We start from the raw sequence: 17,637 nt of genomic DNA, 5'->3' as shown, positions 1-17,637 counted from the left end.
GTAACCCTGGAGTCGTAGTGCCACTGAAGCTTAACAAGATTTGACCAGATCAACAAGACAATCGGTTGTGTATTCAGACTCGACCGCAGGCTATACGAGGAGAACAACATCACTGTAAAAACCCTGACTGCAATTTCCCAGCACTGGGAAATTAGATTTCTAAATTGATCACAGACATAGGAACGGTTCATTCACATCGAAATTATTGGAAGCAGCTCGTAAGATTGGACAAAGTCCATTAGGCCAAAAGTAGTGGTGAAGATTAGGGGGGAAAAGGTTGTCAGGTTGAGTAGAAAAACACATGATGCCAGGAAAATAAATGTATTATTCACATTAATACACTGATCTACACTACCGGTCAAAAGTGTACTATTTTTCTGAAAACTGCAATACGGTTCAAAAGTTTCAATAAAAAAAAAATATATAAAAAAATATGATTATTTATAAAATTATTAATACTTGTATCCTGCAAGGATGCATTACATTGATCAGAAGTGGCTTTATTGAGACATTTATAATGTTACAGAATGTTTCCGTTTCTAATAACTTCTGTTCATTGAACTTTCTATTCATCAACGAATCCTGAAAAAGATGTCTAATGTATTTGTTCCACAAAAACTATGGAAGCAGCACAACTTTGATAATAATCATAAATGTTTCTTGAGCATCAACTCATCATATTAGAATGATTTCTGAAGGATCATGTGACACCGAAGACTGGAGTAATGATGCTGAAAATACAGCTTTGATCACAAGAATAAATTACATTTTATAATATATTACAATCGAAAACATTTCACAATATTACATGCATTTTTGACCAAATAGACAGGCCTTGTTGAACAGAAAAGACTTCTTTCAAAAGCATTAAACAAATCTAGATTAAATGTTGACAGGTAGTGTAGTTCCCCTTGTATTTCATGTGTTTTGCAGAATAAAAATTGTGCAGATTTGATGAATCTCTGTGATATTGTTCATAAACCTGAGACTTTACCTGTGTATATTTCCGCCTCTGACGGGTCCTCTACTCGCTTGTGTTGAATGATGTAATCTGAAACCTTGTAGCCAATCAGGGGCTCCACATCGATCCATTCCAGCGCCACCATCGTACTGGACGGTTCCAGGTGTGGAGCCAATCTCAGTCTGAGAGATGAACACAATACAGCATTATGTGCATGCTAGAAGGACTGGTTTCACTTCATTTTGATAATCCCTTTAGCAAATCCTGTTGACTTTAAGTAAAGTTACACCTACATGTCTACTAACTCCCATTAGAGTGTTAGTAGAGTATTAGTAGACTGGTAGGGTTCGGGTTAGAGTTAGTTGGCATGTACTTGCATAGTTGCTTATAGTCAGTATAGTGTCTGTTGGAGGAGCATCACAATAAAATGTTAGCAACTCTACTGAGAGTTAGTTGACATTTAGATGCAAAGTTACTTCTAGTCCACAGAATGTTCAAAAGGGACCATCAAACTAAAGTGTTACCGCAGGATTTGATGAATGGCTCAGTTCCACCGAGCCGCATAAAGCCGGGTTCACACTGTACGATTTATAATAGTCCTTCATGACAGCTGCTTGTCAGACTGTACGAACATGATCCCTGCATGATATCATGATGATGTAAGGTCTCAGGTGTAATTAATGTCAGACTGTACGGCGGTCAAGACGTGTTAAAACGTCTTTAGATATTGGTTTAAGATCAGAGAAATCTTATTTCATGGCCAAAATCGTACAGTGTGAATCTGGTTTGAGGATGCAGCATTTTAAGGCCTCGTAGAAAGTCTGTTTTAAAAGGAAGGCAGGACACTTAACACACCTCGGGGAGTTCACTAAGAATGAGTTCTGACCTTGCACAGCCTTTCTGCCCTCATTTCAGACAACTCAGTCTGTGCTGAAAGTAACTAGTATGGAGCAGTTTGGATCTTGCAGGCCGGTTAGTCAAAAATATATAAAAATGTTTATTTCATTCACGAATGCGGAGTGTCTGGATCACAAAAATGCATTTTGTAGCATTTTTTTTTTTTTTGTATACTACTACTATTTTTTTTTTTTACGAAATGTATACTTTTTTGTATAAAGGAAAGATACATTAAATTGATCAAAGGAGACAGAAAATACATCTATAATGTTACAGAATATTTCTATTTAAATAAGTGCTGTTCTTCTCATCAAAGAATCTTGAAAAAACTGTATCCACAATTATGAAGCAGCACATCTGTTTTCAACATTGATAATAATCATAAATGTTTCTTCAGCATCAAATCATCATATTAGAATGATTTCTGAAGGATCATGTGACACTGAAGACTGGAGTAATGATGCTGAAAATTCAGCTTTGATCACAGGAATAAATTACATTTTAAGATATATCCACATTGAAAACAGTAATTTAAACGATATTTCACATTTTTGTTTTTACTGTATTTTTCCATCAAATAAATGCAGCCTTGTTGAGACGACTTTCAAAAATATTTTTAAAATCTATTTTAAAATATTAAAACATATTTACACAAATCTATTGTAAAAACACTTTACAATAAGATACCACTAGTAAACATTATTAAAATGCACAAATTAACTAACAATGAGATGCATTTTTTATTAATCTTTGTTAACGTTAGTAAAAAAAAAAAAAATATATATATAAAAACTGTTCATTGTGCATTAAATTACACAACTACTGATTTTAATAATGTATTAGTAAATGTTGAAATTAACATTGCTTTAGAATTATTAAAAAATTTTAGTGCATGTAACTAATCTTGTAAAGTGTCACCAAAACAACAACACTTGAACAGTAGTGTATATTTCAGTGTGTGACTCAGCATGTCATGAACTGATTGCCTTTGAAGTTGGCAGTGAAGATGAGGCACATTTGTCTCATCTACAGTCGAGGATGAATCCATGAATGAAGATCTGCATAAAGAGGCTCACGCAGCGCCGGGTCGGCGTTACTCACACGGGCCGGCGCAGGGGACTGCAGTTGGGCAGCCCGTCTTTGCCAAGCGCAGTCAGGTCGCAGCGGCACCAGTTCTCGATGACATCACCCTTCCCCGCACACCAGTATGAGCTCATCGTGGCACTTTTGAAGGCCTGCAAAATAAATGGCACAGGTGAGAGAAATGCAATTATCTCGGGGAGCAAACGTCCTTCCGGCGCAGTCGATGAGTCAGACCGGTCGCCAACAACACACTCTGCCACCTCCACTTGAGAAGTGGTGTATCTCTGTGAAGTTCGGCAGGCTGAGGGCAACTCGGGGCGCTTTGTACAGACAAGAACCTGTCAGGATTTAATTGGAAACTGCACCAAAAAAGGTCAGCCCACGTGTGAATGTCAAGAGACTCCATCTCGGGGGCAATAATAAGACAAGCAAGGGGCAGAGAAGGAATATATATATATATATATATATATATATATATATATATATATATATATATATATATATATATATACATAATAATAAAAAATTCAGCATGAAAAATAATTAAGTAGAATCGAGTAGAATTTGGAATTTTATGGACAAAAAAAAACTAAAATAAAAACAAACACTCAAACCAGTTAAAATAATGGAAACACTTCACAACAAGGGGTTACACTTTATTTCGAGAGTCCACTATATTCTACTAACAATAAGTAACAAATAAGTCAGCTAACTCTCATTAATTTGTAACTACATGTAAACTAACTCTCATTAGAGTATTATATTAGTAGACTGTTATGTTAGGTAGTAGAATGGTAATCACTGTAGAAAAAAAGTAAAAAATTGCCAGAAGTCCCTGTCCCCTATGCATAATATACATGCATATTTTATTTAAAAGATAAAAAAACAAATTCTTATTGTGTGCATTTAGATTTTTGTGTTAGATTTTCTGTTATTTAATGTTTATTACATTAATTTAGTGCATTAATTTTGCACCATCTATATACAAATATTGGCTTTGTTTCATGGACAGGCTGCTAACGGTGAACTCTGATTGCACCTGTATTATTCAATTCAATTCACATTTATTTGTATAGCGCTTTTCACAATACACATCGCTCCAAAGCAGCTTTACTGGAGTCTACATTACAATATAGAGTGATCTGTTATCAGAGGTGACTGTCTAAGTTATGTATTTCAGAAAAGTACATATACAAATCACACAGTTAGCTACAAAATTATTAATTTAAACAATGTAATATTATTACACTGATTTTTTTTTTTATCGTAAGTGGTTGCATTCAATTGATTTTATCTACATTTAAACAAATGCATTAGGTTGAACTTAATTTTACTTAAACTCAATGCATTTGTTTAAATGTAGATAAAATTAATTGAATGCAACCACTTACGATAATTTTTATTATTAATTTCAATTAATTTTTTGTTTTTTTCAGTGTAGGGGATATCAGTATATTTTAAGTTCAAGTAGGCTTGGTATATTAACATTACATAACTTAATGAAATATACATTATAAGTTGCATGTATCCCTCAAAATCGAACACACTGTCACATTACAGGTATTTTTCATAGCGTCTATCTCCGGTGATGAGGAAGACACACATCTCTCTGAGAGACAGTGATGAGGAAGACACACATCTCTCTGAGAGCATCAGCAGGTTTCTGACTGCCAGACCTCCCCTTATTTACGCACAGGCAACTCTCTTTAAACGGCCTTGATGAATGAGACGTTATTACAGCGGCCGAGAGACGGAGGGGAAATACTGCAATCCATTGCGCTGTAATGACTCTCATGAAAGATGCCTGGCAGACACACCGAGTCGTAGAAGTCCAGCAGAGAGTGAATGGAGAAGTGCGAGAGTGAGCAGAATCACAGAAACAGTAAATATCACGATACAGCTGTTTTTACTGGAAACTCTCTCACCATGTCATTCACTATTTTGGGATAATCTACTGTTTACTCTTTTTATTTGGAACTTTATGGACAAAAAACACACTCAAACAAGTTCAAATAATGGTAACACTTTACAATAAGGGGTTACACTTTATTTTGATAGTCCACTTTACACAATCTACTTACTGTAAGTAAATAATAATTTGATACTACAACTCTCACTAGAGTATTAGTAGACTGTTTGGTTAAGGTTAGGGTTAGTGGAATAAGTTGACATGTAGTTACTTATAGTTAGTAGAATGTATAAAGTGGACTATCAAAATAAAGTGTAACCCAACAAGGTTTCATTAGTTTACGTGAACTAACAACAACAACAATTTTTTATTGTTTTTTTGTCAATGGTAATTTTCAACATTTACTAATATTTGTATTTTTATTTTTAAATATAATTATTTTGCATTTGTTTACTTTTGTTGATTGACTGTAAACTAACACGAACAAATCTTTGAAACTTTTTTAATTATTTTTGAATAAAGGGTAAAGATGTTCATTTTCCGAGGCCAGACATCACTTTTTGCCACTACTGTACAGGTATACTGTACACACACCTTTCCTTGTAATGCACGAGACAATATACTGGAAGTAACCCTTGAGGAAGGAAGGATCCTTGAGAGAAACCAGCGATCAAATGAGAAAACTTTCCCATGAAAGCAACAGTTTGACAAACCCACAGCCCATACAACTAGTTAAACATGTACTTGGAGGTGCAGGAAGGGCACATCTTGATGGTTTACGTGAAGGATCTGCCCTTCATGTCAAATCAGGCATTCCCAGCCAACACTATGAAAGTGCCGCTAAAAGGTTTAACAAATATGCCCATTAGAGTGGCATTCGGCAAATTGCGAAAAGGGTTAAAAAAGTTCCTGCAAATGGGAAACAGATGATCAGAAAAGTGCAACATGAAATATCAATGCCGATGAGCGCAGCCCCGCTCGTGGACAAACGGAGAGCCGCAGACGTGCACACACACATTTACCACCAGCGGTTTCCTAGAAAAAGCACGCTTGACTGCTCAACTGCACATGTGAAAAATAGACAAAACGATTATGGCTATGTTTATGTATGCAGAGTAACCTAAGCCAGTTTCAACTGAGTAAACAGGGAGGGTAATTAGGCACGTGTGTGTGTGTGTGTGTGTGTGTGTGTGTGTAATGAGTGGGGATCTTATGGAGGTCAGACAGAGAGGGTGTGTGAAGGGGAACCCTAAAGACCTCACCACAAAGTAAAAAATAAAGTCCAGAATACCTGAGCGGTGGGATACTGTTAGTGAACCACACGGCTGAGATTTACATATGTAAAAATGTGCTGCGTGTTTTCCTCTCAATAACAAAATGAACACACAACAAAAATGACAGCGGTGAGAAAACAGCAGTTCAGAAGCGTCTGATCACAGTGATGTGGATTTGTTTGCACCGGCTCTGCAAACTGGTTCACATCACGTTTATTTATACAATAGATTGCTTTAAAGCAAGCCGCTTTACAGTATTAAACATGACAAAACAGTGTCATTTTCAATTAGAATTAAAATCTCAGCATCTCTCCAGTGTGTTCATGTTTTAACTCGCGTCTGATCTCGACGGACTGAACGGAAGAAATGAACCAGAGAAGATTTCCACCTCAAAGAAGGCGGAGCCTCAGAACCACACCCACATATGACATCATCACCATGGACCAATGGTAGTGCAGAGGCGTTTACCAGTCGTAGCTGGAACTGTTTCAAACTCCTGAAACAAACTCCAAACGAACTTCGTTTTGCCCTGATTTAGTTTCGAAATGACGTCCAACCAGTTCGTTCTTCGATTTAGCTTGAAAAGTACATCAGTGCCTTAATCAGAACCTGCCCTGGATCAGTCATATAAAGTTCAATACCAAGGTTTCCGAAGACTTTACAGATAAGACAAAAGTGCTGTGCCGCAGTAAACAAAAAAAAAAACATTTCAAGGCCAGAAACTGCTTTCTTTTCTGAAACTGTCGATGACCCAAAACTTCTTAGCTCTCTAGACCTCATTCTCAATGACAAGACAATCACGACGTCTAAATGCCATTATCTGTTGTAACTCATCTGAGCTCACCCTATTACTGTCCCCAATCAGCGTCTGATATGTGCAAACATTAGCCAGCTGGCCCGAGGAATTGATTCATCCGATGACCCAAAACCTCAGCAAACAGGTCATTCCGATCATTCGGCCTAATGCAGTGAAGCAAATGTCCCTGTTTCTAGGAACGCCTATAACCATCTTCCAGGAAAGGAGCTGTGGCTTCGATTGAATCCGGGGTTCAGAAGGGGACACGAAGAATGCAAATAAAAGTGCACATCGTTGGAAAGCAGCAAGTGTGCCTATAAGCTGATTTGATTTGCTTTCTCTATCAACCTAAATGGCCAGCAAAATCCATGGGTATAGCATTCCCTGGAAAATTGATTTTAGTCAGCATCTTGCCTATAGGGTTTAATACCGACTGTAAGGATGGCATCCGTCGTTTTCTTCTACGGTGAACGAAGATTGCACCGTGATCGGATTGGTTGCACAGCTTTGAATGTGCAGACGGCAATTCCCTAGCTGAGCAGTTTTACTCCAATAAGCAGCCATACACTCAATCACAGCGAAGACTATCTTCAACACACACCAAACACAACACTTCGCCTGTTGAGTCCTTCGGTTTCGGGGAATTGCTTTTTTTTTTTTGAAAGTTTTACAGAGCTGAAAAAGAAAAAGTGCAAGCTCAATTTTGGAGGGCAAATAAAAGATGCTTGGCAGTGTGAGTTAGTATGATGTCAGACAGTTTGGGAGGAAAACACTCTTGCTGTTTTGCTGTTGTGACAGATGACTTTGTTTGACAAGCCTCCGTTGATGCAGACTGATGCTTAATCTCAACCTCATTTATATCGGTCAGTGTTATACTGTAGCATCCAATTCAACTATAACTAAAGTGATTTATTAAAATTAATCTGCAAAAATGTTTTTCTGCAATGAAGACTTAAGTTCGCAATGCATAACGTCAGTAGTGACAGTCTTCATTGTGATGTATATTCGAGTGAAACAGTAAAGATCATTCAACATGCATTTGGAAATCACATAGGGACTTTAAATATCACATTTTCCAGATAAACGAGTCGCACCGAACAATAAGTCACACAGGGACAAAATTGCATTGCTGAGAAAAAAAAGAAGAAAAAAAAAACAGATAAGTTGCACTTTATTACCTCTCTTATTCGACATGAATCTAAATGTGTGCGCTTTACACGTTTGTGTGCTTGATGGTAATTTCATTATACAAGTTGCTTTGTAATATTAGTTGCAGGATGTTTCAGATGATTAAAAAATGTCTTGCATTCCAGATATTCGTTTTCAATTACCCTACAAGTTCAATAACGCCATCTAAATATAAGGGAAATATTATAAATATGAGGTAAGATCAAATCACTAAACTTGGTTAAGGTATTTATCTATGGAAGCTTGTTTCCGCCACAGAATAAAAAATAAAAAACGAATAATAATAATTGCGAAGTGCTTTCTCGTAATTTACTTTTTTATCTCAGAATTGCGTGTTATAAAGACAAAATTGCGTGTTTTTTAATCTAAAAAACAAAACAAACACAAACTACAGCTACAGGTTTTATTTTGCGATGAAAAAAACATTGCTGGTTCTCTCTTGTTTTTGCATGTTTTCATAATTTCTTTGTTTGACAGTCTGGACAAAAATGACATCATGTCATTGATTGCAAGTGCAAATACGTAATATGCTTACAAAATCTTTAACACATTTTTAATAACATTTGGATAACGGGTGAAGAGGCCAGACATCACTTTTGGCCACTACTACTGTATGCAAGATGAATTAAACATGCATAACTAAGACCAGAAACATGTGGTCATGAGTGCAGTACTCTGGTTGACCTGACAAAACACACTTTACACCAGGGGTGTCCAATCCTGCTCCTGGAGGGCCACTGTCCTGTAGAGTTCATCCCCCAACCCCAGTTAAACACACCTGAACCAGCTAATCAAGGTCTTATTAGGCATGTTAAAGTGTTGTGGCAAGTTGGAGCCAAACTCTACAGGACAGTGGTCCTCCAGGAGCATGATAGGACACCCCTGCTGTACACTTCTGCACTCTTTACTGTAGCGCCCCTAGTGGAAATGCTGAGAATGCAGCGCATGCTTTTGTCAGAACATTATTCAGATGAGGATTCTTGCATAAAAGTATGGTTCCGGATTAAAGTCATGAAGTAGTGACAAACATTGTGACATACATCTTAGAGTAATGGCTTTTCAAAAGAGAGAGAGAGAGAAAGAAATGCATGGCGGAGACTTTGGTTTTCAATGTGTTGGTTGTTAAAGGGGTGGTATAATGCCCTTTTCACAAGATGTAAAATAAATCTCTTATGTCCCCAGAGTGTGTATGTGAAGTTTAAGCTCAAAATATCCCACATATATTTATATATAGCATGTTAAAATTGGCACTTTTTGAGGGTGAGCAAAAACACAGTTTTGTGTTTGTTCCTTTAAATGCAAATGAGCTGCTGCTCCTGGCACAGGGGGCGGAGCTACAACACACATGCACTGAAAATTTTAAAAAACTTTTAGCCTTTTATGTTCAAACTGGATTCAGACAATGATGGAGAGACTCAAGAAGAAGTGACAACATGTAGAAGCAACAGGACATTTCTGAATGGTTAGTTGATGAATTTATGTAGCTGATGTGTAGTTATCTTCTAGTCATTGATTAGCATATTCTGTCATGATAATCTATAAATCGTGTTCAGGGGGCGGGGCTAATGTAAATTTTAGGGTTGGTGATGTCACTAACCCGGGAGGAATATTGTGTAGTCTCTACCAGCCGTTTGTTGTAGCAAATAAAATCAAATTTCTCCCTTTGCTTTGAACTTTGAGCGTCGTAACTTTGCAGATGTTGTTTATGCTCAAACAGCAATATTACACACTAACTAAAGTTAGAAAAGTGAAATCATAATCAGCCACCCCTTTAACTGGATTTTGAAATGTGGGCGTGGCTTTCAAAATTGACTACATAGCTTATCCTGGGGTTTTAATGTGGGTTTAAATGGACTATGACAGAATTCTGTTGTTTTTGCTGGAAGATCCAGTTATGACATTTTGATTAAAAATAAAAGGTCAAAAAACATATGCAGGTATGAATGATTCACACATAATGCAATAACATGTATAGAAAATAGATAGGCTGAGTTTCTGATTCATGCAGACTTTAGATGTATGTCTGACTGGAGATTAGAGATGCATGAGAAACGTGTTGCCAGATGTATGAGAAAACGGCTGGGAATATTCTGGGAAACTTCTTCTCTTATCTGTGTCCTAAGAGTTCCCCCTTAATCTTAAAATGACTGATGAGTTTCCTACTTGCACAAACATATAAAGAACAATGTATGAGTGTGTACGTGAGAGTGTGTGTAGCTGGATTGGAAAGGAGGGGGATCGTGATGAAAACAGGATCAAAACTGTCATATGAGAAGCTCTGCAAAGTTCGCTTTTGTCTTCCGGTGGAGTGTTTTTAAGGAAATGGACTAATAATTTCAGAGCTGAAGCCCAATATCCCTCCATTAGAAAGAGACTCAATCAGACAAGAATGATTAAAAAAAATATATGTACATCTTATACGGCCTTGATTGCTATAAGGAATAAAGTTCATAACTTCTGACCATTGCAACAAAAGCAGCTCAGGGTGGCATAGAAGAAACCTGAATAAGATTAATGTTAAAATATGCTCTCAAAACATTTAAAACAGGACCTATCATCTTTCTTTAATGTGTAATGTTGCTGTATAAGCATGAAAAAGCTCTGCAAAGTTCCAGTTATTCTCTATATCAGTGTCACTGTTTCTGAAACGCCTCCATCGTAGTCATGAGTTTCGACCAACACGTCACAATATTCCTCATTTAAATAATTAATGTGCAGAATAAAGGGGCGGGGCCTGGTTGAGTTAGTTAGTAGTGTGTTAAACTGGTGGTTATGGTAAGGGGCGGGACATTTCCCAAACACACTCGAAGCGCTCGACCAATCACAACACACTGCTCCAGCCGACCATTCAGAGCACAGTGTGCGTTTTTTAAAAGGAGGGGCTTCATAGAGACAGGAAGTAAACAGAGCGTTACTGACAGACTGGGAAGAGAGGAGCCGCAACAATGGAGAATATGAGGAAAATAATCAACATTCAAGCAGGAAAACCTGTTCTAGTAGAGCCTGAAAACAACATCAAGATTCCTAGGGAATAATATGGACTGTATAAAACTCCATCCACAATATTTTCCCTGTGAAAACTGTTTCATATCAAGATTTGATAGTTGCATTAAAAACAGGTTGTAAGATCTTAAAGCTATACGTTAAAGTGTGCTTTAGCAGCGAGACTCCTAAACCGAGGCCACAATGCGCTGTGGGCAGATTATGCAGGAATGCCAATGTTTGGCTCTCAAGTCAATGTAAACGCAGACCGAATCGCCACCTCTTCCATCACTTCTGTTGGAAAGCGTGCCAAAAGAGGCGTCATTTGAGGTTCAGAGAACATGCATTGTGTCTGAAGAGCATTCTCTAGGTCTTTGTGTCTGTTCCTCTAATAGAGAGGAGGCTGCGACTACAAGGAGTCCTGGCTCGTCCCCGGGGTCGATGACATCAATATCATCCTCATAATCTCCCAGTGTTTTCAGAGCATGTTCCCAGTCGACTCGGCTGCGCTTTTCTCTCTTGTTAGTTTACCAATCGACAGATACCCGCTAGAGACCGTCTGCTATCGATTGAGAGCCTTTCGTCATTGTTGACGCTCCTGTTATTAGCGAGGTCCACACACACACACACACACACACACACACACACACACACACACACACACACCGGCTTCAACGTGATAAGCAATTAGCTGAGGGAATGTGTGTTATGGAGCGGGTCCGATCCCGTCAGGTACACACCGGGCCAAAGCAGGACATTTATTACGTGAGTCACTCTCTAGACAACAGACTCTGGTTAATGGCATCTTGCCTCTTCAAGACGTCATCGGGACGAGGGATGATGATGCGGAAAAGAAAGCCTTTGCAAATCTGCTCCGAAAGTAAATTTAATATCCTCATTACATCTGTGACTCACGGCTTCTAATGCAATCTCTTTATATGCGGACAAAGGAGATATTTATATATATATATATTCGCCCCAGAAATGAGTTAACATTTTTATTAGTCTTTTATTACGATATTCATTTATGATATTTCAATGCCTTTTTCACTGTCTGGCACAGTCTTCTCAGTTCTTTACCCTTCCAGAAAGACTAAGCCTTCTTGATGGAAATGAAAATCACTCCTGCCATCTACTGGTACATCAGGAGCAACGGGATACGTCACTTATTTACACTGCCAACATCAAGCAAGAAAACAATATCTGAGGAATTCATGTTTATACCTTCCACATGCAGAACATTAAACCTTCAGCTGGACTTCAAAGTTATTTAGGGACCAGGGGCCAGTTGCATAAACATAGCCATTATGTTAAGACTGTGTCTTAAGAACTAGTATGATCAACTAGAAGTTAGTTAGGGGTAATCAGTCTTACTGTTCTGTGTCAAATTAGACCAATCTACGTTTTTATGTTACTGACTTTATAAAGTTATTAACAGTTTTAAAGAATAAAATTGGATGACTAACTTGTAAGACTAGTCTTAACAGTTTATGCAACTGGCCACAGATTTCATGTTGATACAAGGTCATATACACAATATATTATCGCCCAGCTCTTTATATAAAGTTGAATATATAAGTATGTCCAAATATATTTGCATACTTCAGTATATGCAAAAGCCTCTAAGTGCCATCTAAAATTTTCCTCTAGAATTATAATTTTTATCAAGCTTGGATATCTAATTTCAGTAATTTCACTTAAATGGCAATGAAAATTACCTATTAATGGTCATTTAAGTGAAATTTCTGAACATAAATACACAAGCTTGATAAAAATGATCATTTCAGATGGCACTTAGAGGCTTTTGCATCTGAACTCTTCATATATAAACTGCCTGATTGCTCATTTCATCACAAAATTATATTTTCTCCTGCTCTAATCTGCTAAATGCTACTGTCTATAAGGCATGAAGATATTAATATATTACAAACTTTAACATCATGCTTTTCTGTAAAGCTGCTTTTTTTTTTTAAATATGAAAAGCAGAATATAAATACATTTGAATTGAGTTGACAATGATATTCATGAACTTTAAACTTTAAAACATTGTGCTTTTTTTGTTTTTATTCGCTTATTCCTCTTCCCTTTTGTCGGCTATGATGTCAGTTGACTATAACAAGTCATTTTATTATATTTGAGGCACATAAACCTCATCAATACAAGTGGCACCATCTTCTTTCCACCATATGAGCTTCTTGAGATTTAAGGTTCGTTCTTAATTAAGCATTTCAGGATTCCCAAGACTTAAAATTTAATGTAAAGGATTGAATTCAATCTTTTGACTTTTCTTCTTCAAATTCCCTGATATTTACAGTTTTCCTTTATGAAGCAAATCATCATATTAGACTGATTTCTGAAGGATCATGTGACACTGAAGACTGGAGTAATGATGCTGAAAATTCAGCGTTGATCACAGGAATAAATTACATTTTACTATATATCCAAATAGAAAACAGCTATTTTAAATTGTAATAATATTTCACAATATTACTGTTTTTATTGTATTTTTGGCAGCTTTGGTGAGCGTAAGAGACTCCTTTCAAAAACATTACAAATATCCCAAACTTTGAACGCTAGTCTAAAGAATTCAAAAATACACTATCATATGTGACCCTGGATCACAAAACCAGTCTCGAGTCGCACAGGTATATTTGTGGCAATAGCCAACAATACATTGTATGAGTCAAAATTATTGATTTTTCTTGTATGCCAAAAATCATTAGGATATTAAGTAAAGATCATTTTCCAAGAAGATATTTTGTAAATTTCCTATCGTAAATATATAAAACATTTATTTGTGTGAGTGAATGCAGCACAATCGCCAAAATAAATGAACAACTTTAAAGGAGATTTTCTCAATGTTTCGATTTTTTTGCACCCTCAGATTCCAGATGTTCAATAGTTGTATCTCTGCCTAATATTGTCAATCCTAACAAACCATACATCAATGGAAAGCTTATTTATTCAGCTTTCAGATGATGTATACATCTCAATTTCAAGAAATTGACCCTTGTGACTGGTTTTATGGTCAAGGGTCACACACATACATATATATATAGCCTATATCCCTGAGTTCTCTCTTTAGTGATGTTGTCCTCAAAGTGAAAGTAAAAGCCTTGATCATACATATATATATATATATATAATAGGCTACTATCCCTGAGTTACCTCTTTGGTGATGTTGTCCTGCACCAGGCTGTAGAGCGGCACGACGCGGCTGACCTCCAGCAGGACTGGCGTGGGACTGGGCGTCTCGCGGGCCGATTGTCTGCACAGGTGACAGGCGTCCGGGCAGCTTCCCTTCTCCTGGCAGCGGATCTCCACGCCGGACACCAGGTCATCAGACAGAAGCTGGGTCTTCAGGAGACCCGACAGGTAGATGATGAACGGGACAGCTTTCAGATCGCGCCGGCCACCCTGATCCGTGACTTCTGGAGGAGAGAGACAGGAGGAGGTCACTGGTGCATGGCAATAGGAAAGAGCCTATGATTAACCCTCATCCTTCCCTCGCACTTTGTAACACATCTTTCCCTCGTGGGTCAAAATGACCCGAAGCCCTAAAATTATACTTTTTTTTTGTCCAGAAAGGACCATTTTTTTTTTATCATATTTTTCTATTTTTTAATGCACTTATTGGGGAGAAAAAAAAAGAAAAAAAAAACTTTAAATAACTAGATTTGATCAATAAATAATAAATAAATAGTCATTTAAGCACATTCCTCACATTCTATCAACTTAAATTCAAAATAATTCACAATTTCATGCATGACCCTTTTAAAGGGATAGTTCACTTTGAAATTAATTTTTGGTATGTTTTAGCTTACCTCAAGGGCATCCAAGATGTAGGTGTCTTTTTTTCCACAGTAGTTTCAATTTTGATATTTTTAGGTCAAACCGTTCTTGTCTGTCAGTCATAATGCAGGTCTATGGTCATTATCTCAAAACACAAGCACAGAGTCCAAATTAAAACAATTCCCCGTCGTCCAAATTAAACAATTCCCCATCGTAAGTACACATTGATGGCCTAAGACACGAAACGAGCGGTTTGTGTGAGAAAACGAACAGTATTTATTTCGTTTTTACCTCTTATACGCAGCCATGTCCGAGTGATCTGATCTGACGTGTACGCAGACTGGTGCATAGATATATACACACTAGATGTCGCCTTGTCTACGGCAGTTCATTGAACGAATGTCTTTAAGGCGACATCTAGTGTATATATCTATGCACCAGTCTGCGTACACGTCAGATCAGATCACTTCGACATGGCTGCGTATAAGTGGTAAAAACGATATAAATACTGTTCGTTTTCTCACACAAACCGCTCGTTTCGTGTCTTAGGCCATCAATGTGTACTTACGATGGGGAATTGTTTAATTTGGACGATGGGGAATTGTTTTAATTTGGACTCTGTGCTTGTGTTTTGAGATAATGACCATAGACCTGCATTATGACTGACAGACAAGAACGGTTTGACCTAAAAATATCAAAATTGAAACTACTGCGGAAAAAAAGACACCTACATCTTGGATGCCCTTGAGGTAAGCTAAAACATACCAAAAATTAATTTCAAAGTGAACTATCCCTTTAAGTCAGCTTAAAATATCTTACATTGGGAGTCTTTGCCGACCTCTTGTGGAAATAAATAATATAACATGATATTTCATAACTTTTGCCACTTGATGGCCTTATAGCTCTATATGGAGCAAATGAACTGTTCCTCTGGGTCCTAAAGTCAGTTTACTTCAGCATGCATTCAGATACACATGTAGACATTATACAATTCATTTTTGGTAAAGTTTTAGCATTTTTAGTTAGAATTTTGAGCATTTTTAGGTTTTTCTATGTGTACTGAAGCATTCCTTGCACTCCATTCATTCCTAAGGGGGTCAAATTGACCCGAGAGGGAAGGATTTGTTACTTTTTAAAATTTCAACCACAAAACTCCTCAAATCCATTTAATTTTTGTTTTGTGTGTATTCGTGGTTCAAGTGCGACAATAGGGTCTATCTATATGATGAACACTCATCTTTTCAAAAAAATGTGGGTCGAAATGACCAGAAGGATAAGTAAGAAAGATGCATGAACAAATCTATTTCTTGGAAATATAATATTGTATTTATGCTGGTTTTAAATGGTTTAAGATTCTAAAATGGTCAAGTGGAGTAAGTGTGACTTTCTCTTGCAGCTTGAATGTATGTGAGCCCTTTTGAAAAAAGTGGAAAAAAATAAATAAATAAAAATTACAGAAATATTATTGTTTAATAGATTAAAGTGCAAACTGAATGTAATGTTTTCAGACACTTCATGTGCATGTTAATTGCAATCAAATGCAAATGTATTGTATTTTACATTTTTGTTAAATGTATTTAGCTGAACTTTTGAGTGTTTTTGACCCACTTAAATAGGACTTAAGTACATATTTATGTCCCTGGTGCTATATATATTCTTAATTGTATTTTTTTAGATATATATTTCCCTTTTCAATAGTACATTGTAAATATACCAACAAAGAATTGTAGTAGTTAAAATGCTTCTATTTTCAACACTTCAAAAATAATTGTAATTTAGTATACTTTCTAAAAATATGTTTTTTAGAAAAAAAATATACTCAAAGTGAAAGTTCGGTGTGATTTTTTTAAATGTACTTATTTGAAAACCTTATATATATATATATATATATATATATATATATATATATATATATATATATATATATATATTTAAGGTATATTTTTAACTGATATTGTAACAATGTACTGAAAGCATATAAAAAATAAAAAATAAAAAAAAATAAAAAAAACATTATTTAATATCCTGAAGTTGTAATATATTTTAAGTAAAATTTGACTGTAATTTTTTACTTTACAAATTCATGCTATTTTCACAATTTCACTTCATTACTTTCAAAAAGTGTAAAATTGTATGACTATTTCATTAAATAAAGTGTATGCAGAGTACAAATGGCCACTCCTGTAACTGTGATTTCAGTGTCTGTTTAGTAAGTTTATACTGGCAGAGAAGTATCATGATCGACTTCAAGGACATATTAATATTTTTTTACATTTTTAATTGGTCTCGCTCCCTCTTATCTCTCAGATCTTGTTATTCTACACCGGCAAGTAAAGAATTTGAGATTAGACAATAAACTATTGCTTTAACACATCTTGGCTTTTAACTGTGAAGGAGTAAACTACGGTAAATATTAATATTTGATGTTGTTGTGTTTGTGTTGTCTTTGTTTGGTTGTACAGCACTTTGGGCTGCACTTGTGACAGTAGAAATGTGCTATATAAGAAAACAGACCATACTAAACTATGATACTATCATGCACACTAATTTGTTGAAGTCTTCTGAAGCCTTCTCTTGTTTTTGGCATCTCAGTACAATACTTCAGAGTATTCAACAGCTCTGATTTTGAGCACAAAATCTACTATTTTTAAGTACACTTAAACCATAATGTTATATTTTCTGTAAGTAAAACTTATTGAAGTACACTACAAGTGCACATTCAATACAAGTAACCACACTTTTTTTTTTTTTCACA

At 36.3% G+C, this 17,637-nt stretch overlaps 1 protein-coding gene across 2 annotated transcripts in view; it reads right to left on the bottom strand.

Annotated features, from left to right (window-relative positions):
- Positions 1-17,637, bottom strand: part of astn2 (astrotactin 2) — a 481,074-nt gene that overhangs the window by 48,561 nt on the left and 414,876 nt on the right. For both annotated transcript variants that reach the window (XM_082170500.1, XM_082170501.1), the window contains 3 exons: positions 14,259-14,521; positions 2,960-3,093; positions 995-1,143 (listed from right to left, as the gene is read on the bottom strand). In XM_082170500.1, the coding sequence (XP_082026626.1) occupies positions 995-1,143; positions 2,960-3,093; positions 14,259-14,521 (546 nt within the window). The remainder of the gene's footprint in view (positions 1-994; positions 1,144-2,959; positions 3,094-14,258; positions 14,522-17,637) is intronic.

This window comes from Leuciscus leuciscus (genome assembly GCF_965113295.1).
Source record: "Leuciscus leuciscus genome assembly, chromosome: 5".
NCBI lineage: Eukaryota > Metazoa > Chordata > Actinopteri > Cypriniformes > Leuciscidae > Leuciscus > Leuciscus leuciscus.
Note: the sequence above shows the minus strand (reverse complement) of the source record. Positions and strands in the feature narration are given on the sequence as shown.